A 25,195-nucleotide genomic window follows, 5' to 3' on the forward strand; every position below is an offset into this window, starting at 1 on the left:
ATACACACAGCCCTTCTTGGATCATACCATAAATCATTAGAATGTGTGTGTGTGAAGTGTTTCGATAGCTGTGAAAATAGAATTTGTCACTCTTGTATTTGCTTTTTAGCAACTAGTTGAGTTCTTTTTGTTGCAATATATATATGTTCACAGCTTTTCTTTTGTTCTAATCCCTCTTTCTCTTCTATTTTCATTGCCAATTCTCTTGCTTTTATGTTACTCAAATAGAAAAGTCGTCACTTATGAGAGAGAATCTAAAAATCCGTCATTTTCTTTAAAGGGAGACACTATATACAATTTTTAGGTTTCGTTTGGCTAACTATCATAGTGCTCAAACATACGACTCCAATCCCAGTTCCTGGGCTGTTCCTAAATGGCACCATCACACCACCATATATAACACAATTACACCATTAATCTTTGTAAACGACCTTAAATCCACTTGAGACATAGTCTGAGTTTTATCCAATCTGTATGAAAACACCTTGCACGGGTCCCATAAATTAGTCAGGATAAAGACTCAACACCCCGATTATCGAAAAAAGAGAGCTTTGAATTAGTTTTTAGTGGCGGAGCAACCAAATAAATGTGTATTCATTTGCATTTTGATTCTCCAGTATCATTTCTTGGTAACATTTTAATATCCAAAGAGAATAAACATACATAATGTAGTAATGCACAGGAACCAGAGGTTTCTATTCAATCCCATCTTCACATAAAAGCTTCTGTAACATGATCACGAGTAGAAGTAAAATTTATGGAGACCAAGTTGATGCCAACAACATGATTCACTATATAAATTATTCTACAAGATCCAATTTCTTCCTCTGCTTCATTTCATATACAAATCAATTTATACAACAATTAAAACCTAGACAATGGATGCTCTGGCTCAGGAAACCTAAAGAAAATATAACGAATAGCATTCTGACCGAGAAAATGATTAACAAATAATGGATTTCTTCTCGGATACAACAAATAAGGCTACAAAATCAAGCCCACCCACTGTTAATAAAAACTTAAATAAGATCGCATGAACCGTCACTCTAGTGCAAACCACCAACTTCAGTTGACAATCTTAACTTAATATTATACCCCACATCTTTCTTCCATTGCCATTAATCCACACATCATCCATAATCTATCCTTAGCCGCTTCAGTTCACCCTGGAATGCAGGGCTTGAAGTTAGCGTTCGGCGTGCAAGAGTCCTTATGTCCTCTCGTGAACAATCCCGCGAGATACGAACAAGCTCCCACAAGGCACCTCCACTAATCATGTCCTTGGCATTCACTTCTGGAATGTAGTAAATTCAAGCCTTTTCAGGCAACTTAAATGAAGATTCAAATTTTAAGGCGAGAAAGAATAGCAAACTTACCATGTTGCGCTAAATGGCATAGTGCAAGCTCAATGTGGCGCCTGATTGGCGAGGCATCATTATTAGCATTTTGTACAATCCAAGGCAGTGCACCATCTTCAATCAGAAGAGACTTGCCAGCCTTGGTCCCTATAGGAATTGAACCATCAGAAGTACTATACATCAACTTGTAACAGAAGTAGAGAGAATAAATATTTGTTATAATTTTACTACATCCCAATCCAAAGTGTCACAAAATTCATCATGCAGTTTAACTCAGATGGACGTAAATATTGGGTTATATGCTTTGCAAAATAAGGTATTATTATAGGCTTTTGTCGTAATATGCAGGAAGTTGGTCAACAAGACACGAACTTTTCGGCAAGTTAAAGTCATGTTTTAAAACTGAAGATTAACAGCCTGTATCATATCATATAACCGACATAGCAATAACTTGATTGGAGCTAAAGACCATGAAATAACATCAGAAGAGTTTCCTTTATTATCCATCTACCTTGAGCAGAAGCCCTGGATTCGCATTTTGCAAAGTTTGCAATTCCACGAGCAACTTGAGCCAAAACATCCGGATGCCTGCATCTAACCATTCCTAGTAAAGCCTTGATACCACCTTCACCTCTCAGCTTCATCTGTAACTTGTCTGGAAATTGCAACGTAATAGCTATTAGTAACAGTAAGATACATGTCAGAAGAGGAGTTGCAACCAAAACCAATGCAACAACCCAGATAATATGGTTCAACTACCAGTTCCCGGCCACTTCCCATAGGAAGAACTTTTAGTTTTGAACCTCACACCTCAGCATATATCCTGCCATGGGATATATGCTGAGGTGTGACAAGACGAGGAACCCAGTCCAGATGAAACTAGAACGGTCTAAGGGACCTACTTAAGACATGTTCGAAGCACTTCCACAGTCAGGACCTCTAATACAACATCAGATCAGAAACATTTGATAAACATTAATCAATTGACAATCATTGTTTTCAGGTAAACCTGATCCTCTATCACAACCAAATGAAGGAACTTGTGTTTTGATTAGGAGGGAACTACTTCTATAATCTACATTAAGCTGACAAGAAAGAAACGCCCAAGATTTTTGTACAAGGTTGCAGATTTACAATTATGCAATAGAAAGGGAACAAAAAAAAAAGGTGACCAATAAACGATAATTTTATATCAACAAAACATTGTCCCAACTAATTGGCTGGCTATGTCATCGACCATTTCAAATTGGTGAGGGAATAGGATATATATCACCATCTTTAGAAGGGTCTTATGCACTTCAACTTAACCAAAATTTTACTGTCACCTCAAGTGAACCACCTTCTTACAAGGTTTGGTCACACGAGGAACTGTCAAATCCACCAGAATGAACGCTATAAAAAGTAAGGGAGATTACCATTGCCACAAAGATTAGCTATGGCTCCAGCAATCATGCGAAGAGTTTGAGGGTCCTCAGCATTGGCTGCAGTTATCGACAACAAAGTAATGCCTCCTTGTGACATTATAAGCTCCTGGTTGGTTTCTGCTAAGAGAAATATAAATGTTACAACATGATAGGAAGATAAACACTAAAGCCAAATAACACCGTGCCAAATAGAGCACTAAATTATCTTTAAGATTTTAATAAATCATAATAAATTATAAAAAATATAGGGAATTTACCATTCATCGCAAGATTCGCAATTGCACCTGCTGCAACTCTGTGTATGGTCTCATCCTCAAATCTCCTAAGAAGCATCAACAAGGATGTGAGACCACCGGCTTCTACAATCCTTTCCTGATTTGCTTCTGCAAATTAGATGTAAAACATCATTCCTGAGCAACAAGTATAGCAACTAGTAATGGCTGTCAATATGTTTTATCCCATATGCTACTCTGCAACAAGACCTCAAATGCCATGCCAAAAATCATCATTAACATTATCATCATCACATCAAAATATTAATAACAACAATAGCCAACGACTCACTAATTAAAATTTCATAATATAATTTTCTTTTTATTGTGGCAAGAAACTCACACAATCACATTGCCCCTATTGGGAATCGAACCCTCGGCGGCCTTCTTTGGAAAGTGAGGAAGTACCACTAGGTTACAACCCTTGGTCATAATATAAATAGAAATATCATATTTATAACTATCCTGAACAAAAAGGCTCAGTGGAACGTGATGTAGGTCTGAAAAACTAGATCCTTTAAAAGTAAAGACAGTTTGGTGCCCATTGTTAAGCTAGTCAATTTATAGTTGAATACAAATTAGTATTCAAGTGGGAGATAATTCAGGGGGAAAAAAAAAGGGATTCAAGTGGAGAAAATTCCCCACTGGTTATATATTTTGATAAGTATGTGGGAGAGAGCAGAGAAGTTGCTGATAGTAAAGTGCAGGGTCTAATGCTCCATCTGAGACTATTTCATGTAGTTGGCTATTGGAATAAGTATTTGACACTTGATCAGCTAATATGCAGGAAAAGAATGACCCAGGTGGGTTAATATGCACAGAGTATTTACTGGTTGACCATTTTCATCCGAGACTGGAAAGCTTTAGAGTTCCATGTAATATGCATAGAGTTAATTCAGTATTCTCTAAACGTTCAACAACCATCTCAAAGTTGTTGTCTTTCAATTACCGGCTAGGCAAAACAATCTGCGCAAACGCAATTAGCAATGGACTTTTCAAAAGAATCCCACCAGAATTTTGCACTTAACCGCTCCACAGTTAATCAGCAACAATGGGGCAAAAAATAAAAAGAGAGAAATCCAAATCTACTAGTTAATACATCCATCTTCTTCTTTTTTTTCCTTAGTTGGTACTCACACACGCATGCCTCCAGTCTCCACTGAGGCGCGAACCCTTGACCTCCCTTTGGGAAGTAGGGGCCTGATACTGCTAGGCCACTAGCGTGTTGGTGTTAATACATCCATCTTCACCAATATTGCTTTTAATTTTTTTTATAATAATAAATCATTACTACCTCTTTTAGTCCTCCAACTCGTATTTATCCTAGTTTGCCACCATTCATAACACCGTCAACCAACATTGCCTTAACAAACAATAATTATCAAATAAAAATAATGGTAACAGACCAGGCACCCTGATTTGCCCATGAGCGCAATTGATACCCCTGCAACTAATGTCTCTCTCAAAACAATGCCTACAAATAAAGTAGGTTACTAGGAATCTCAAAAACAAAGATAATAATTATTGGTCATTCACTATGTTCCTACCTAGGAACGTGTTAAGCAATCTAGAATAAGTTTAAGAACCACAGATTGTATAGAGATGGAAAACAAGATAAATATAAAAGAGCATATCATGAAGCACTAAATTACCTTCAGCTGCAAGATTTGCAACAACTTTAACAGCATGAATGCGGACATCAGCATCTTCTGCTTCAAGCAATGACAAAATCTTTTGCAATCCCACTGTTGGAAAACTGGATTATATTAGGAAGAAGAAGAAAACAACATACAGATGGATAATGGATAATGAACATCAGTCTGACAGTAAAAAAATTAGTAGGGGCATCACCACCTTGTTCAAAGAGTTTGGCTATCGAGGCCTTCTCTCCATCTGCTGAATCTTTGATCTGTGGATGGCTAACTTGATGCATGAGAGAATCTAGAGCACTGGGGACTGTCAATGTCCCACCTACATCAAGTCTTTTTCTTGTCTACAAAGATAAATAAAATAGGATTAAAATTCAAATATGCTTGGACAGGCGAATACTCATGCATTGCACCTGCATTGCATGTTTTTAGGCATGGGAATTGCTAGAAAACAGTCCTTTAGGGTGACTTCATTCAAGAAGTTAAATGCTCGAGACTTACCAACTTTCATCCAATATTATAAATCCTAAAATTGAGAAAATTGTTTCCATATGAGCATGGAACTTCAAATAAAATTCCCATCAAAGTCAACTTACGCAGTTTGATAAAAAAGAATGGGATTATGCAGTTTGATTTTCACCATCAAATGATTCTCTGGTCAGCTACTTCTACCCTTTTTGGTCATGAATGAGGCTTTCAAAAGACTTTTAATCAAGTAACAGAAACTTGTTGGGATGTCATTTCTCTCCAGAAGTTCCTTTTAATTCCTATGATTATTTCCTTAAGTCCAACCCTCATTTTACAGATACTGGTTGTCCAATTATCTCCAAAATATATGTAAATAATGACATAAAACCATCCGCATTCCAGTCAATGATCCCATACCAAAAGACAGTAATTTATACTTTTTGAAATCGTAACTAGGTTTTGACAAAATGTACAATTTGTCGAATGGCTAGAATATGTCCAAGCACTGAAGAACATTTCCAGCCAAAACTAATTACATTTAATTGATAAAAATATCTTAAAAGTTAATTTTCCAAAAATAAAAATTGCAGTTGGACAATGGGAATAAAATTCTCATATATGAGCAATTCCTAGATTGCCCAGATTCCAAAATAATGGAAAATGCCTAGTGACATTCACTATTTTACACAAGTATACTATCAAATAGTTGGAAGAAGATTGAAAATCAGACCACATTCCTGCACAACAGCATATAAAACTTTCTGTAAGAAACCATCTTGGTGGGACTTGCAACCTCCCACCATGGGCTGCCCGTGAACATGCATTTCTTTGTCTTATCTCTAGAGAGAATGTCAAATTGTTAAACTATCCTTGCTTTTATGATTCATTTACAATTGTGGGTCAAAAGGCACAGACAGTGGAAGTTAATGTATACAGTATTCTCTGATTCAAATGGAAATATAAGTGGTAAATCATTCTGTTAGAGAGTCACAATGAATGCATTTATCAACTATGTAGACAGCATACCTCGTCAGCTTCAAAACTCATTTGCAATAGCTGACTTTTTAGAATTGCTATTTCTTCTTCAAGTTTCTGTTTCTGGCGTTCCTCATCTTCCAGCAACTTGCGAAGCTTTACGATCTCAGAATTTCCTGCTGCCTAGTACACGGAAAAAAAATAAAATAAAATAAAAAAAAATAATATTGATAAACAGTGATGCAGCCCAGTTCACAAATGATGCAACAAAGAAAACAAATGACAATGAAATCAAACAAATTATTTGAGACATAAAGAAGCATACCTCCGACCTTTTCCATTGTGCTACTTGATTTTTAAGATTATTGATTTCCTCTTCCGCAGCCTTCTTTAAAAGAGTTTCATTCTGAAGCAACATTTTAATCGCATCAACTTCCTCCACAAAAGACACTGCAGGGACCTGCATATCACAAAAGAATGATGATGTCTCATTGCTGAAGAGAATGTCCTACAAGTCAGGCAACAGTGCAAATATTTAAACTACATGAGCATGGCCCTGGTGATAACCTCAACAAGTAGAAAGTAAGCACATGACCATCGTATGCCATGTGAAGGTGGAAATTCAGATATTTTTACATCAATAAGAACTGCAACTACATTGCAAAGTATTAATAATGTCACAACCTGATGCTAAGAGAGAATAGAAATAACTCCAGTGATTCTTAGATAATTCAGTTTTTCCAAGAGAAATTTGGGAAAAATTTTCAAAGGCAAGACTAGTTAATAAAATTGGTTTATAAGTCATAGCAGCCAGAAAATTTTAGAGCTAGAATAATTTGGGTACTTCAGAAATCATACTATAAATAAATTTTGTTTTAAAAACTGTTGACAAAAGATGGCCAAAAACAAAACAATTCTAAAAATATCAATAGGGACCAAATAATATTTTTTTCATAGAATCACAAAGAAAGTGAAATATGTTCTTATTTGAGTACTGTATCATCAGAAATTGAGAGTCTCTGCATCTTCTTGTTATTTTAACAGAGATGATACAACATACAGCAACAAGTCCACCCATATGGCTTTATTTATCTATAAGGTTCCAAAATTTTGGGTTTCCCCGTATGTCATTAATCATAATACTTGTTATTACAATATTACTCATATAAGCAGCATGACAAAACATCACGAATGCATGCAAGTATTTTTTTCCCCTTGTGGGGCTTGAACCGCTCATCTCCCCTTTAGGAGGGGAGCTAATACCACCTGGGACAAGTAGCCCGATGGTAACAAATTACCAGTCTCTTTCTTCCTTCCTTACTTTTTTTCACTTTTTTTTTTCTTTTAATTATTATTATTATTTATTGAAGATTTTCCTCCACTGATTCAGTGGAGGAAAATCTTCTTTATTTATTTATTTATTTATTTATTTTTCATAGTTGGTACTCGCACACACACATGTCTCTACATGAGACTTGAACCTCTGACCTCCCTTTGGGAGGTAAGAGGCTGATACCGCTATGCCACTGGCCGTTGGTAAAATCTTCAATATTATTATTATTATTATTATTATTATTATTTTCACCCTTTTAAGATCAACAATGAAAGCATCCGAGCTGGGAAGAAATTTAAGATGACTGAATGTGTTCAACCATATGGGCAGAGGAATCATCAAGAGATAATTTAATTAATTCTCATAGATGGATCAGCAATTAGATCAATGATCAGCTTAATGTTTGACAACAGTTCCAGAGTTGCTGAAGTCAAAGGAAATGTGACAGGTGACTTTGTTATTCTGAGCCAATCAAAAGGCTATCAGAAGTTCTACATGAGGTAAAAGGCCATTCAAATACATTCTTTTAGACAAAGTTACTAAAGATCAACAATGCCACATGTACAAGGAGTACAACTATGAGAGAAGAAATCAGGTTCGATATGGCATAAGATTGAAGCAATCTCCACTTAGGACCTTGACTGGCCTTTATAGTTTTTTGGAAATTTTATGTTGTTTTGATCCTTCAGTCTTCTCTAATTTTTAAGGAAGTTTTGCCAAATTTAGAATGTAAAATTTAATTGTGTAACGAAGGTCATGAGGATATATTTGTAATTTGGGTGAAAGTAGAGATATTCTGGTCCAATCATATTGTCTAGCTTAGTTTAGTCTTTAGCTCAAAGTTTTGGTCTATTAAAATCCTATAGATTAGGTCTGTTTAGTTGGGATCATATAACTTGACCTACAAATGTTGGTTCATAGACTATAAGATAAGAATTTGTAAAGCTGCAGAGTCATTAAAACAAGAAAACTGATTACTAAATATTCAAAAAAAGTTATGCAGTCCACTGCTCAGACACTTGAGGCCTCCAAACCTTAGAAGTCATAGAATGTAAATTTAATAGAGAACACTTGAGGCCTCCAAACCTCCAGAAACTTTGATGTCATATGAGGTGGTTCTTAGTTTTCAAAAAAATTAGAAAAACGGAGAAATGCATTAGAAGCAAAAGGCTTACAAATTAGTAAAACTCAAACAGAAGTCATAGAATGTAAATAAAATAATAATATAAATATAACAATTCAAGACCAAAGGATCACTCAAAATAACCATTTCCAATATTTATGATCAATAGTATAGAAGGATGGGGGGAGAGAAACAATGTAGTTAGTAGGATTGAAGCAGGTTGGACAAAATGGAGACTTGCTAGTAGCGTCCTATGTGATAAGAGAATATCAAATAGGTTAAAAGGAAAATTTTATAGGACGGTTATTAATCCATCGATCAGAATGTTGAATTTAAAAAAAGAAACAAGAACAATACATTCATGTAACTTGAATGAATGCTGAAATTGATGATAGGAGTGACTAGAAGATATACGGTGACTAATCAATGAGGAGTGCAACCAATTAGTAATAAAATAACACACTTTAGGTGGTTTTGACATATATACCATAGACCCGTAGACACATCGGTAAGAAAATGAAGATTTATTTGCATAAAAGGTAAGAGAAAAAGAGGCCAACAACCTTTCAAAAAAAAAAAAAAAAGAGGCCAACTAAAGGCAACATGGAACTTTAAAAAATTAAATATAATAGGAGGTTTGCGAAAAGAATAGAACATGTAAATTTATGTGGCCTACTCTATTCCTATGGAATAAAGGCAAGGATGATCATGATTTCTAAGAGATGTTTTTCTACATGTAAAAGTTTAAATTTGAAGAATTGAACCCTTTCAGGCCCTATAAACTCTTTAACCCCGGCTTCCAAAGACCAAAATCAAATCTCACAGACCCACGACCCTGTTGACCAAGAGGTGTGGGGAAAGCTCTAATCCCATATTAATAAACTATGATTGGTTTCTGTAGCTTAAATTCAATGCATTCTTCTTAATTTTATAGTTAGTTATCTAAAAAATTCAACGTTCCAGTTTTCACAATATAGAAGGAAAAATTTATAAAATGCTACCCTATCAGCCTGGGTATAAACTTCTGTACAGATTTAAAGCAAATCCAGCTATCAAATTCATTAAAGTTATAACCAAAACTGCTTTTAATATTTCCTCTTTTCTTTTCAAAATCTTCAAGAATACAGAAAAAGTTAAATTAAACTAGAGAGGGCAGTGTGGATGACACTAATTAATAAAAAGAGTCTACATATGACTATTTATGCAATGAAGTGAGGAACCAGACAATGAACATCTAAACCACATTTAATACCTACATTACCAATTAGGATATATGAAATATACATTTCATGTACCAGGTACCTCTCTGCTAGACATTTTGTCAACGCTATCATCTTTGAGTTTAATTGTGGTTCTCTCACTAACTTGCTTTTGTTGGTCCTTTACCCATTGCTCCTCGAGCTTCTTCAATGACTCTGTGTAGTCTTTCTGATATTTTAGTTTTTCCTTCTGCAGAAGGAATAAGATAGATTATAAAGAGCATTCAAAAAGCAAGTACGCAGCACACTAAATCAAGCATGATAAATATGATCCGCTAAATCAAATTTGTGTTGATTAAACTGAGAGAAAAGGCATGTAAACATAAATAACATATATATGCATATATAATATACTTTTCACCAATTGTGAGTCAATTAAAAGTCAAAATCACCGACTTTACATGAATGTGTAGATAAGACATTTGAATATAAAGAAATAAAGACATTAACTTTCCATTAGAAATCTACTTCATAGAAAAACTAAAATGCTAACAAAAACTATGTAAGTTCAATGCCCGTGATATAGCTGAATAAATATAGATGCATGAATTTACCTCCAATGCATCACCATAGCTTCTTTCAGCCTCGGTAATACGTTTCTGTGCTTCTGTAGCTATTCTTTCAATCTCATCCTGAAATGCTTTCTGCTGCCTTTCATGTTCAGCAATAAGTTTGTCTAATTGTATGTCAAGCCTTCGGGACAAACTTTTGTAATCAAACTCTTCCTTTATTTTCAACATATTTTCCACCTTCATAGCCTAAACAAGGAAAAGTTTTAGCATCCTCCCAATGATCAAAGGGATTCTTATAATATGTTTCAGAAAAGTCCCCCAGAAAATTATACACCAACACTGTAACTGCATGGTTTACAACAAGCATGTCAAGAGGGATGCACTATAAGGCTGCAAATAATGACGTCAATAGAAAGAGAGAAAAAAATGTTGAAAAGAAAAATCTAACTACTAGATGAGTCCAGACAAGCAACTTCAGAATATAGACACACACACACACACACACACACACAGAAACAAGGCAAATGGTTCGGAAGTTACCCTTTGTCCAAACATTATGGTACTTGCTGTCTCTCCTCGATGGCGTGGAGATGGACCAATAGTAACTACAAGTGAAGTCCTCGCGGTGCCTGAAAGACTTGAAACTTGTCAGGCAATATATTACTGGATTTAAAAAGGTGATTTATATTAGTATAATGAAGCTAAGAAACCATCCAATATACGTGGCTCTTCTGCCAACTGAAACAATAAAATCTGTAATTCACAATCCTGACTCCCGAGTCTGAATCAAATACATAACAAGGTCCTTAAAGTTAAAGCGCAGTGATCAAAAGATCTAGGAATGTATCAGTGGTCCAGGAGCCACCAATTCATAGAACTCAGCTAAGAGATACTACTTCGGAAAATTAGCATACTAATATGACAAAAATCCCCAAACTGCAGTAATCGGAAAATTTAGTTACGTGTCACTGTATCAGTGGTCCAGGAGTAACTAATTTATAGAACTTGGATAATAGATTCCATTCTCAGAAGATTGGCATGCAAATATGACTTAGGACACTAGACTGGACTTTCTTCCAACATTTTAAATGATCTTTTACTTTCAAAAGAATGTACAATCTAAAGGCCTGGTTATCCAATCATGGAGCTCTTTTTTCATTCAGAATGTGACCCACTCACTGTTGGGTCCTGGGTCTGCCGCTCCCCAGCCTCATTCTCTCAGATGATAATCTTGAGGAGACCCAAGAACTCAGATTTGAAGACTTCCTCGTATATATTTAGATGTTTAGATATGTATATATTCAAAGCCATCATGTCATATATAATTTGATCAAATACAGCGATGCCAAACAAGTGGAAAAATTTAAATACCATAAGCATGAGCATCTCACCTCATTCACATGATAATTTTAAGAAGACTCTAAGAACTCAGATTTGAAGGCTTCCTCATATATATTAGATATGTATACATTCAAAGCCATCATGTCATATTTACTTTGATCCCATATAGCCGATGCCAAACAATTGAAATTTTAATTACCATAAGCATGAGCATCTCACCTCCAAATGAATCTCGAAGCAATCTTGTAAGCTTTGAGTCACGGACTGGAACATGTGGACTATTCTCTGCCAGTGCATTTATACATTTCCCTAGTGCACTTAAAGAAAGATTGATAGATTTAGCTTCCTCTAAAGTATGTCCTTCACTTCCTGCCAAACAATCAACAAAGAGAGAGAGAGAGAGAGAGAGAGAGAGTTTCAATAAATAGGAAATGGAAGAAGATTGAAAAGTGATGTGGCCAAAAAAATTATTAACTAGATTTTTCCCAAAAAAAAGAATGGTACTGATCCACATACTTTATATTATTTAACATCCATTTGTGTAAAAGAAGAAACAAATATAACAAAATAAACATTCCAGAGACATCTTATTTGGGAAGCATACAACAAAAGTAACTCAATCACTCACAAGTTGCCCGTACATGACATTCTTCAGGCAAAGATTTAAAGTCATATTGCATTCAAGCAAGAGTGTGTGATTGCTATTTATCATTAACACATGGCAAGCGCAAAGTTGTAGAACTCAAACAGAAGTCAGCAGTTTTTATTTTTCATTTTTCGGGCTGCAGATACAACAGTCAGCCATTGGCAACAAAACAGCAAACCCTTTTATATTATCTCATTTAAATTACTAGACCAGGAGAGTACACAGAAACATGCAACATGGAACTTCATACCATTCCCACAACTTCTGGTTGCAGTTAAAACTGAAATATTCATAACAACTGGAACAAGAAAAAGATTAGACTTGACAGGACAAGAGAATCTACAAATATTGCACTGCCTATAGCACACCTCGTGCTTTTTTTTTTTTTTTTTTTTTTTTTTTTTTTTCAATTTTACTTCAATAGACAAAATATTCTTGTTATCTATTTCCATGCATTTCCAAATATTTTTATATCTTTTCACTGGGTTCCAGAACATTTGTGTTTTTTAAGTCATTAGAACTCATCCTAGAATACAAAATTATACCATGGAAAGCAATAAATTATTTATCACTCGGATTCAAAATTAGATGTCTATATTTTTTCATTCATAATTGCTGTCACTTTTAGTTTCACTTCAGGAAAGAACAAATGCATCTTCACAGGTCAGTGGAAAACAAAAGAAGCAATACAAGACCATTCTCCAGCTTTAGGAAAAGGAAACGATTTATTCATGCACATAAGTGACACATACCTGACTTATCAATACGCTCTGAACCTGCAAGATCTACCACTACTAGTTTGCCTTTCCGAACTACAGGAGGCTTTAAAGTTTTAACCATGTGGGACGTGTTACCATTTTCGCTTGAAATAGCAGAATCTCTTCCCTTCACAGACCTCTTGACATTTACCTGCAATAAGAGCAGAACTTGTTTATGTCCACTTAAAGAACATGCAACTGTTCAAAAAAAATTCAGCAAGCTCCCAGCAATTTCAAGTGCGTGAACATCGGAAGACAAGAAGTGCAGTGCTTCACCATCAGAATGGCATGACTACGAGAAGATTCCGTGTTCAACTTGGTGTTAGCAGCAAAGCGGTGAGCTTCCCCTAATCTTAGTAGTTCCAAGAAACTCTTTTGGTCCCTGATTTCTACTAGGGTAGCTCCAGGTAGAGAAACATCTCCTGTTTTTGGATCTTCCGTGATGGATATGTTATCATTAGCAGGATCAAGAAGGTCCTGTATACTCTCCATGTACAGCTGCACATAGTTGTAAATGAAAAAAAAAATAACACAAATCACAAAGTTGGAAATAGCCTTTCACAGATAGCCAAAAATCCTTCACAAAGTCAAAAAAAATTGGTATGATTGAGAAATGAAAAACAATAAATGAAAAACTTTTCAGAAAATAACGTGAAATTCAGATCCATTTATATGGAAACAACCTGCAAATAGGAGACAGAGACAGAATTGGTCTCTGGAGAAATTTCTGCAAAAATATCCTCCAATGCGCGCACCATTATTCCGCGAGCAGCTGTGTCTTCTTCTCCCAGTCGCCCAAGTGTGTAAGTTTTTCCAGTGCCAGTCTGCCCATATGCCATGATTGTCCCATTGTAACCATCCAGAACACTCTGCATAATCATATAGTGTACAATTTAGGAGGAGTTTCATATATGATGAAGAACCCATAGGCTATACTGCCATATCATGAGTAGAAAATCACCCAAGCATTTTTTTATTTTTTATTTTTTAAAAAAAAAGAACTTCGGAATTTCTTCCTTTTGGATGAAATCACACCGAGGAATTCAGGCTTTCCAGATAAGATAAAGCTCTGGGAAGACATGCAATTGGTGCAAGATATTTTTATTATATATTATACTATTTATGATAGAATAGTAGCAATATTACAGGAAACGCTAAGAAAACAGAAACTACTTCAGAAAGAAAATATGAAATTCCATAAAACAATAGCATGTTTTGTAGTGAATCTCCTCCTTGTAACGTCAATAAATATTTGTTATTATAGTAGAACTAGAAACAAGACATTCTGCGACTTATTATGACACTGATGAGTAACTGGAATGTGTTTACAATTAGCGATAATTTGAACAACAATCAAGTTAAATAGAACCTCAAAAAATAAAACAATTCTAGATACATATAAATAGTATTAAATTTTTTCACGACTTTTTTACAAGAATGTAAATTTTTAAGTGGTCTCTAATCCCTACAAGATAGATAATAAGTTTAAAGGCTATCATCAGTTTCATTAACAAACAATAAATCACTTAGTCGCAAAAAATAACACATTCTCATTATTTAGCTGTCATCGAGCGCTGTTCGTCTCATTCTGCAATACAAAATTTACTCTCGGGTCGAAATCAGTTCTAGGTCAGCTTGTTGAGAGCGCTTCGTTATTGTACTTCATTAATAAAGCAACTTGTACAGTATCATTGACATTTAGCATATAATCATATTCCTAGAATAGTAAAACCAATATCATCAAATGTAAAATAACAGTTGTTATGCACAAGTCATATGTTAAAACACAAGTCATATGTTAAAACTCTCAACAAAAATCATACTTGTTGCTATAAAAATCTATGAGGAAACAAAAACAAATAGGAAAAAAAAAATCTACGAGGAAAATTCAAAAAATTCATGCATATGCACCTCAACCACAGGCTTTGCCACGACTTCATAAACACGTTTTTGTGAAGCAAATTCAGTAAGCACTTCATCGAACTCGTACGTATCTGAGTCCCAGTTGTTTCTTCGAAGTTTTAACCTTTTGAGCTGCCACAAAGCAAAGACACCACAAATTACAGTACCATGACAAATGACCAACCATCTAAGAAGTTGTTTGGTGTTGAAATCCCCTAACAGAATTATTAACATTAAAATGACGTCAGTACTACCTCAGGCTGCAATTCCACACAATCAGCAAAATCAGCATCTGCCACTGACTCTTCTGCATTTCGCGGCCGTAGTCTCACAGCAACTCGGACTCTCCCCAGAACTATATGGAAGCAAAGCAACATCAAGGGGGGAACAAATTTATCTATATTATTTTTATAGAAGTAAAGATTTTTAATATTTAAAAAAGTCCAAAATTCAGTATGAAGATATAAAGGTTTACTAGTAATCCCTTCCTTTTCGTTATAGAAGCTGTAAGAGAGTTCCCAATATTCACTTTTACTGTTCAATAGTCTCACTTTTCTTTAAAAGGAAAAAAAAATAAACATCTGTTAACATTTCTTCAACTCTACATGCTGCATCAGCACCAGGAGCAGCAGGGGGGTCCTTGTGTGAATGATAAAAACTACAGATTAGAAATTGCAAAGGCCCCCAGAATTACCAACCAAGTTTTCCGAAATTTGATTCTTCAAGTAAATATATTTTATATGTGGAACAGCTATTGAAAGCTATGACAAAACCTAGACAATGACAGTAGTAGTAGTAGTAATAAAAACAGTAGTGGTTATACTAGCACTACCATCTACTGCTAATGGCAGGACTTGCAGTAAAAAATGTAACTTTAACAATAATCACGATGATGTTAGAACAAGTCAATGTTACGTTTATAACTTAAAACTAACAACTAAAGAACCCAAGGCTCATATCCAAAACTTAAGGCAAACATTCATGACTTTGAGTACAGCATCCTACCCACATCTAAGAGGATTAAGGATGATCTTTTGTGGAAGATCGCCTTTCTTAACTCCACTATAGGTAATAATTCTTCTAGATTAGAGGCACAATAATTGGTAATAACAGAACTGAATTGAAAACCAGTAACATAATAACATTAGAAATTTGAATCAATATTTTGAGACATAAATGTGTTTATTAGAAGGCTTTTATTTGCACTAACTATTTGAGATACTGGAACAAAGTCCATTCATTTGAAATGTGTTATTACTTAGGTAGTAGGCATACTTGGTTGTTGAATTTATGAGAACCAAGTGTTTTTATTATTATTATTATTATTATTTTATTTATAAATAGAACCAAGTGTTTTTCCAAATTGAATATGTTAATCTGACTAATATGAAGTAAATATAGAAATGCAATTCACTAAGCCAGTAGACTAAATTCATCATCTAAAGCCATGTTTGGACCTTCCAAGGAAAGTAAATGTTTACTAAAAAACACAAACCTTGATTGAGGATAGGGTAATTGATGTTCTAGGATAAGTTTTAGGATTTCATAAAGCAATGAGAAAAATGATATCTTTCGCCGACCAATAGCAACATTGACTTTCATTTGCAATAATGATTGCCTCACCAACAATGGAACCCTCATTGCGAATTTCAAGTGGGATATCCACCAAGGATACCAAGGCTGGTGGTGGATCATTATAGGATCAAGAAGAAGGGGTGAACTTGAATGAAACGGTCACTATCAAGGTAGGGACATCACTAGTGAACCAATCTTGGGAGTAAAGCATGATGCATTCTTCCATACTGAAACTAATTCATCTAACACAATGATGCAATTGAATTTCAGGTTTCACCGTTCCAGTGGTCCAAGACAAACAGATAAACAAGACCCAATTCAAATAGGCTCAGCTCACTACTGTTCACTAGTGTTCACCTCAAAAAAGCGTATGCATTCATTAACAATGTAATTATACTTATATTATACTGTAATAAACAATCCAAATTTTCACATTCCTCAAATTACAACCAAATTTAGAAATCAATTTGCACTCCATCACCAATATAATATACACATACATATATATATATATACATGTGTGTGTATATATATATATAGATATATAGAGAGAGAGTGACCTTTAGAATCGTCCTTGGAAGCAGCGGTGGAGGCACCGCCTAGAGAACCGGTGCTGTTGCGGCGGGGACCGGAAGTGGCAGAGGAGGGCTTGGATTTGAAAGAAGACGAAGCAGACTTGGTCACAGTGCCCTTTTGAGTACCATTTCTATAACCACCACCAATGCTAGCCATCAGCACATCTCAAGTAGCTTCAGAAGCTCTTCTTCATCAACCAATATAAGTCTAGAGCTTTGAAGAAAAAGTTCAAATACTCTCTCTCTCTAAGAGTTGAAATTGAGAGAGAGATTGCAGAGGAGGAGCAAAGTGGGACTCAATCGTGTGAGGTGGGAGTCAGAGAAATTCGGGTTCTAGAGAGAATGTAGAGAGAGATTACAGAAGAGGCGTTGTGGGTCATGGGCGTTGTGGGTCATGGGCGTTGTTTGCGCTTTGATTTTATCTTTTGATTGAACGTACATAAATGCCCTTGGTGAGTTTTCAAAATTACCTCAAGACAAACCTAGTTTAACAGTGCGGCTACTTGAAATGACTGAATTACCCATCCTACCTTTGGCGTGATAAACCAACTTAATGCCCAGTTTAAGGGCGTTGAAAAGATTTAACGGTCTCATAAGTTTGAATTACCTCGTATGAAGCCATGGACTGCATAAGGTACATTCTTTTATATATATAATATAGGAGTATATGTTACCATGATACCGTCACAAGCAATTAAGTGGAATTTTTAAGTTCAATTAAGAAGTTGTTTTCATACTCCCTCTCAACCACATTTTGTGTTATTTAAATTTTGATGTTTTTGTGCTCGCATTCTACTTCTTGTATCTAACTATTAATCAAAGTGGAGTGCTTAATATTATATATATATATATATTATATTATTGTCTCGGTGATAAAGAGTGAGGTCTCAAATCTCTTCACCTTGTTCTTCTTGTTAAGTTCGAATTCTTTTTTTTTTTTTAATCCCACTAGCTCTCAACTCTATGTTATGTAAAATAAAAATAAAAATAGGTGATGTGATGTTCATATTTATTTTTATGGTGTTGTATTTTTTGTCATCTTTAATTTAATGAATATTGGTCTACTACTTATGAATTCCCGAGTTAGATGAAGGCATTAAGGCAGGCATTAATTTCCCACCAAATATGAAGTTAGACAGTACTATCAACTGTGATAACACACTAAATCTTTGTCAGTCCTTGAGTATTTAGTTACTTCTGTTAGTACATTTAATAACAAAAAGAAGAACAACCTTCTAGTTCTTGAGTAATGCAAAATATTTGTGAATTTTTTTGGAGATATGCAACAAAAAAATTTACTCGTAAGTTGAAATAATTGAAAGATTAATGCAATTATATATATATATATATATATATATATATATATATATCTTTTTAAAGAATTCGAATAATTTACTATTGATAGCAAGGACTAAGGGGAAAAGCCGACTCCACTGAATTTTTTACATACAAAATTACCTATAGAATTTGTTAAAATCTTAAAAATGTCCTCACTCAATCTTTTATAATAGACAACTACAATTTTGTAGGCCGGTGTCACATATTGATAGTAAAGTGCATAGAAAGGGGAATAAAAAGATTTAAGAATAAAAAAAATTGATAAGATGTAATCCAATAAACTTAATTTTAGCCCATGTGATGAAATTAAAAGTTGAGTTATAGCCATTACAACTTTTTGTTGTACATATGACTTGAATACAGTTTGATTTATCATTTTTCTTCTTCATATGTGTCCCAAGTTGACAACATAACAAAAAAAAACAAAGCAAAAAAGTTAGAATTCACATAAAAATCTTTCCATAATGGTCATTGTGTTTTAGAAAACCATGACTAGACAAGTGCTCACATGGATATATGCATGTGTCTGTATATATTATGCTAAGTGCTAACTGTACTTCAATGTTGGAGTGTTTTTTCTCTTTTCTTCTTTATACTTCGGGTTGGTGGTGTTAAATAAATCAAACTTTAGTGTAGTTTATGGGACACTTTAAAAATAATAATGTAACATGAAAAATCATTTAGCCGTGAGCAGACTCGCACGCCTTTCACTCACATTAAAGCAGTCAGAGTTAACAAATTGTATTAATTATTTATGTAATTATTTATTATAGCTGCATAACCAACAAGGAATACTTGGGCAGAAACATAAGGCAACCTTGAGAGGGTAATTAAGTATAAATCATAAATCAAGCAAGGGCATTCTTGATATTATGATACATAGCACCATGGATTTGAAATGTGGAAGGCACAAAGAGATGAATAGATCATTAGCACATACATATATTTATATATATATATATATATATATAGAGAGAGAGAGAGAGAGGCGCTTTTACAAAGTAGCAAAAGTGAGTAAGGACTAATAAAGAGTGACTCTTCTAAATCTACTGTTGCCAAAGTACAAATTTCCAAGGCGCCAAAAAGAGTATTAACCTTTATATTAAGATTTGAAATTGTCATTTCGTGTAAATCATTATACCTCTAAAGACTACAGCTGCAACCACCTTTATGTTTTTGCTGCGACTTGAATTGAGCAAAATTAATATTTCTATTTTAGAGTGTGTTTAACACTATTTCAAAACATATATAATAACGTAAATTAGTTACAAAATTTTAGAAGCAAAAATATGAAAGCATATTTGGTAAAAGTGTGTTTGACAATTTGAATGGCTACTTAAAAATATTATTTTAGAATTTTTTTTTTTTTGAATAGTACTTCACTACAGTAAGAAAACAAACAAAAGCATAATTTTGATACTTTTGATTTCGGTATCAATTTTGAAAGCATTTCGATATTATTCAAATAATAACAAACATTACCAAATATATTTCATACTTTTGTTTCGCTACAACACACTAGTAAAAACAAAAAAATATAAAACAAAAACATTAGCCAAACGGACCCCAAAATAAAACAAATTCAGGTTACAAGGGTCATCACCCTCTTAGTATTGTGCCTATGATATATATATATATATATATATATATATATATGGTTTGAGTTAGATCCTAAAAGGGCATCAATATATATATATTGATGCCCTTTTAGGATCTAACTCAAACCATATTTTCTAAGTGGCTTTGGCTTCTAATTATGTTGATCCTATTATAGAAGCTTTAGAGACAACATGGGAAATGATAATCCCATCACAGGATTTTATTTGTTAACATTTTCTGAGTAATGCTAAGTAATGTTTGAATGTTAAACAACATGCCAATAACATAGCGGTATGAAGTCCTTATTTCTTAAAGAAAGGTCAAGAATTCAAGCCTGAGTGGATGTGTATATGAGTACTCAACTAGGAAAAAAAAAATTGTTTGAATGAGGGCATAAATGGACCCACCAGATGATACAAATGATGTATGGCCAACGCCACGAATCATCCATGGACTCAAATGGATGGTGTGACACCATTTATGTTGCTATTTCTATTTTAATAACATGATGGGTCAGGGGACCATCTATAGTTGTAGAATTTGTATGGCAATGTTCATTTTTAGTTTTCAAATAGAAGATTTATGGTTCAAGTTTTAGGATAAAATGATATATGAGTATCTTGTTGAGATAATAAATAAAAAGTTAAGTGTAAAAAAAAAATTTAGAATTTGTAAATATGTCGAGAAAAAATTATATTTTTAAAATTGAGCAAATAGGTCCATTTGAATAATGAAATGTCTAAAATGCCCTTAAAACAAAATAATAATAAAACAGTAGTTTTAGTTTTATACAAAAAAAAAAAAAAAAAAAAAAAAAAAAGGTCAATATTGACTTGTCAATATATATTAGGGAGCAATTTGCACATATTTTAAAATGTTAAGATTTATATGCACATACTACACTACATGAGTGTATTTTGCATCATTTTTATATAATAGGGTGTTTTTTTTTTTTTTTTTTTTTTTTTTTTTGTTTTTCTGGCACTTTACTTATATATAAATAAATAATAAAAAATGGGGGCATTAATGAGATGGAAAGCTTGTACAAGATTTTGAGAAGACATGAACCTATAACGTGTGCTTTTCGTGAGGTTGGAGGTTCTATCATTGCAACCTACCAAATTGAATAAATATATGAACAATGAATGTGTGTGATTTAACACATGAACAATCTGCAGTGTTGTAGTGGTTAATATGTCCTTGGTAGGGTCCTTGGGACCCTTTACTTGTATCATGCAATTAACTAAAGAAAAGTATGATTTAAGTCGAACTAAGTTAGAATGTGTTTGGCTTTATAATAATTTTATATATATATTGGGTGTTCTAGCGTAAGAGAATTGGCATGACAGAACCATAAGTGGTTTCAAGACTGACCAAACCCCAAATCTCTTGAACTCAGTGTAAAAAACAATTTATATCTCCTAATTGCTTCAATGAAGAGGATTTTAAGGGAGACACTATAACACTAACAGTGCATCAAAATGAAAAAGGAAATTAAAAACTAAATTTGCGAGCGATTACGTATATCCAAACTTCACAATCATTCTAGAGTTCAGCACTAACAAGTGGATTAATTCTTTACTAGTGAGACACACACAACACCACTACACCCTTTGCTGATCTAAGAACACATTTAAAAAGAAAAACAAATAATCAAAATAAAGGAAAACTTGCAGTTAATATGAGTTGTCAAGGCCAGAGTGGGCAACTTTTTAACATGTTGAAAACGAAGTGCTACCGAAAGTGCATATATTAAAATTATATCGAACTACTACCGACTCAATTCCATTTCAATTCAATTATCGCAGAGCTCGCTATCTTCGGATAATCATGATAAAATATATATATATATATATAGTCATTCATATGTATCTTAATTTTATGCAAGTGGTCACATACGCATGGATCATTGGTACCATTGCAGGGTCCAAGAACAAGGCCACAGATACATATTGGACAGAGGAAGCTCTAACATCATTGGTTTTCGTCTGAAATTGCTTAAAAGTGAATTCATTCTCTTATCTTTTCACTTGAAAAGCCAAAAGGCTCTGAAGAAAGGTAGAAAATAGTGGTTACTTAGCTACTTTGAGTGGGGTTTTGCACCACTCTTCACTTTAGATAGCATGGAAGTCATTCTCCTAGTTCACTAGGGGTGTGTGTGTGTGTGTGTGTGTGAGAGAGAGAGAGAGAGAGAGAGAGAGAGAGGACAAGGTCTGATCCACCACCGCAGGCCTTATGGATTGCCTTTATTTTAAAAAAATTCTCCATGATCACTTTGTCCAGACTAAGACCATTCGGTTAAAGTTCAAAGTTGAGAGCAAGTAATGGTCCTGAAGAAGGTTTTAAAAGCGTTTGTCAATTGGCATATAACTTCTTCAATGTGTGTGTTCACATGAAGTGCAATTAGTAGAGATATGGGAATTAACATTAATTGAAGTGAGTGGAATTCTGTCTCTCATGAGTCAATCAATGTTCCATCTTGTTAACAAAAAAGACACTCACTACTGGGAGGCAGGGTAAGGCTGCAAAGTGGATAAATGGTTCCATTTGGCTTTCAAATAAAGGCATTGATTCAAAAAATTTATACAACTATATATTCTACTATTAATTAAATAAAACCTTCATTTCAAAAAATGGTGTAATTTTGAACTTTCAATGTTCGGATTATGTGCATGTACATCAAAATTATAGCGTTTTGATTCAGAGAATATGGGGGATCTCGTCTTAATGGCGGTAAGCACAAGTCATGACACTAAATACTCTAATTTCATATTTTTTCCTTCAATATTGAAGTAAATAAAACGTGGAGTTAACACTATTATTGTCCTTTTTAATGGGAGGTTGAGAATTCAGTCTTCATAAGGGGAAGTGATGAGTAATGCATAAAAAAACACCAACAGTAAGACTCCGTGTTAGGGAGAGCCACATATAGAGCTTGGTGGTAATATGCATCCGGCATATATACAGTTCAGATGGGCCTAAAGTTGACTTGCACAGTTGCACCCACTTTCTTCTAGTCCATCCTTCAAATCTTAGGGAATATTGGACAAATTTTACCCAATTATATAATTGGGTTGGGCTCACTTTGGGTCAGATTTAACCCAAATATTTGCGATAAGCAAAGCATAAATATGGACTTAGCAAGGGACTTGTGTATCGCTAATGCTTTTTAAAGTGAATGGTTAGGATTCCACTCTACAAAAGGGCAAGGTTGTGCGTTTCTTGTCAATATAAAATAAGTAAATAAAATCTCGTATAGGATTTATGATAAATTTTAATATATTAGATGGGAATTTCTTTATCATATTAATATTGATAAATAATGAGTTGGCCTTCCAAATTTTTTTAAAATTCTCTCATTTATAGTTACCTCTATCCATGGTAATGGAACGTGGTTTAAGAAAGAAATACTTGTAATCCTTTTTGAAAGTCTTTAATTGCATCATTGGTACAACATAGTAATAGTGTATAGTAAATTGTTTTTTATGATTTAAAGAGAAAAGAAATATAATGGTCGACAATTGACAACTTCATTTATTTTAAACAATTCATTTATGGACATGCCCTTAAAAATGTATATTAAAAATGCAATCATTTTTTTTTTTTTTAACAGTTGTTTTCTTTTATTTTTAAAATTTAATTTTATATTAATATTTCGCCCCCCAAATGAAAATTTCTAGCCCCGTCCCTGGTGACAAAGAAAGCATTATTTCTCCTCTGGTTTGTTCCTCAACCAAGAAGGAATTGAAGTTAGTCTGAAGCTTGACACAAAAGAGACGGGCTCAATTCAATGTATGAAATCTTCAACCCTAATCCAATCTAACTTGACCATAAACTTAAGCTAATGAACCAAAGTCCAAGTCATACTTATTTTTTAAAATTTGGATTAAATTCGTAGTTGCAACTCGAAGTAAAATTTCAAGTTGAAATGGGCTTCCCTCTCAGATTAGAATTCACGTTCATATAATAACAAAGAAAATAATTAAAGGGTAAATTGCACTCACACCCCTGAAATTTCAAAAGTCATATTTACCCATGAACTTGTTAATTGACAAAAATAAGCCTAATCAACATTCTGTATTCCCTTCACCCACTACTGCCACACCCATACACCACTGCAACCCACGTCGCCGCAACCGCCACATCAAACACAACACAACCACCGCACACAACCAAAACACCCTCCGCCACACACACACGCATTTGGGTCAAACGCACACACCCCACCACAACCACCGCCATACCCACACACCCATACACTGCTCGAGCAAGTTGTTGGACCACAGAGCCCAATCTTAACCCTACCAATGCGAAATTATCGACGGTGAAGAGAAGATATGTGTTCGCTGCTGCAATTATTGAAATTGTTAGTATCACCAAGTAAATCTTTGTTCACCGCAATTGTCGATCATGTCTCTAATACGCGAGCAGTGGTGGTGGTTTTGATTGTTGGTGGTGACGACAGTGGTAGGTTTCTTTGATTTGTGAGCGTTGGTGTCTTTTGCCTTTGATTCGGTTTCGTTGGTTTTTGTAATTTGAGACAGACTCGGGTGAGCTTTGGATTGTTCGACACATTAACCCCAACTCAACTCAAAATGAAATCGAATTCTTAATTTTCAACCCAAGTCCGAATCGAATTGCAATTTATACAGCTCAAATTTGATTTTTTTTTTTTATTTGGGCTCCAGTCAAATCGAATTTGACCCGCCTAAGTTGCAGTCGTATAAGTGGATCAGAATCTTATGTTGTACCAACTCTTATAATATATTGTTTTATAGATGCACTTAAACATAATTAATTCGAGATACAACATAATTAATTAAGCCGATTGTAGTGATGATGATATTTACTTAGTAAATATTACTACGTAATAATAATAAGATTCTTTAAAATAAAATATTTTTACTTATGTGATATAATAAAATTGATTAATTAATAAGTCACGACATAATAAACGTGAAACGAAGTCTTTTTCCAAAATAATGGTGTAACGTGCAGCAACACCAAAGCATTTTTGTTACACCGACATACGGAAACTCAATTTAGCTGTATTGCATCATTGAAATAAAACACACACAGGTCAATTCC

At 34.2% G+C, this 25,195-nt stretch overlaps 1 protein-coding gene across 1 annotated transcript; it reads right to left on the reverse strand.

The window, feature by feature from the left end:
- Nucleotides 1–769: 769 nt before the first annotated feature.
- On the reverse strand, nt 770–17,553 carry LOC132282222 (kinesin-like protein KIN-UA). The gene is made up of 19 exons (XM_059783828.1): nt 17,156–17,553; nt 15,275–15,375; nt 15,030–15,152; nt 13,802–13,987; nt 13,395–13,616; nt 13,113–13,269; nt 11,934–12,083; nt 10,914–11,002; nt 10,416–10,619; nt 9,905–10,051; nt 6,472–6,606; nt 6,198–6,329; nt 4,909–5,047; nt 4,707–4,799; nt 3,040–3,165; nt 2,774–2,899; nt 1,870–2,013; nt 1,377–1,505; nt 770–1,294 (listed from the first exon to the last, which is right to left on the reverse strand). Exons 1-19 carry the CDS (start codon nt 17,325–17,327, stop codon nt 1,131–1,133), a joined length of 2,739 nt encoding a protein of 912 aa, XP_059639811.1. The 5' UTR covers nt 17,328–17,553; the 3' UTR covers nt 770–1,130.
- Nucleotides 17,554–25,195: the final 7,642 nt, after the last annotated feature.

This window comes from Cornus florida, unplaced genomic scaffold (genome assembly GCF_030987335.1).
Source record: "Cornus florida cultivar Cherokee Brave unplaced genomic scaffold, ASM3098733v1 CherokeeBrave_3.0.0_Hap2_Chr11, whole genome shotgun sequence".
NCBI classification, from domain to species: Eukaryota; Viridiplantae; Streptophyta; class Magnoliopsida; order Cornales; family Cornaceae; genus Cornus; species Cornus florida.

Bases quoted from the DNA above. Each gene is read 5' to 3' on its own strand.
- LOC132282222 (XM_059783828.1), bottom strand. From the start codon at position 17,327: ATGGCTAGCATTGGTGGTGGTTATAGAAATGGTACTCAAAAGGGCACT. The intron at 13,270-13,394 runs GTGAAGCACTGC...CTCTTATTGCAG, and splicing joins GTAGTCATGCCATTCTGATG to GTAAATGTCAAGAGGTCTGT. The intron at 10,620-10,913 runs GTAACTTCCGAA...TTCCTTGTTTAG, and splicing joins CCATAATGTTTGGACAAAGG to GCTATGAAGGTGGAAAATAT.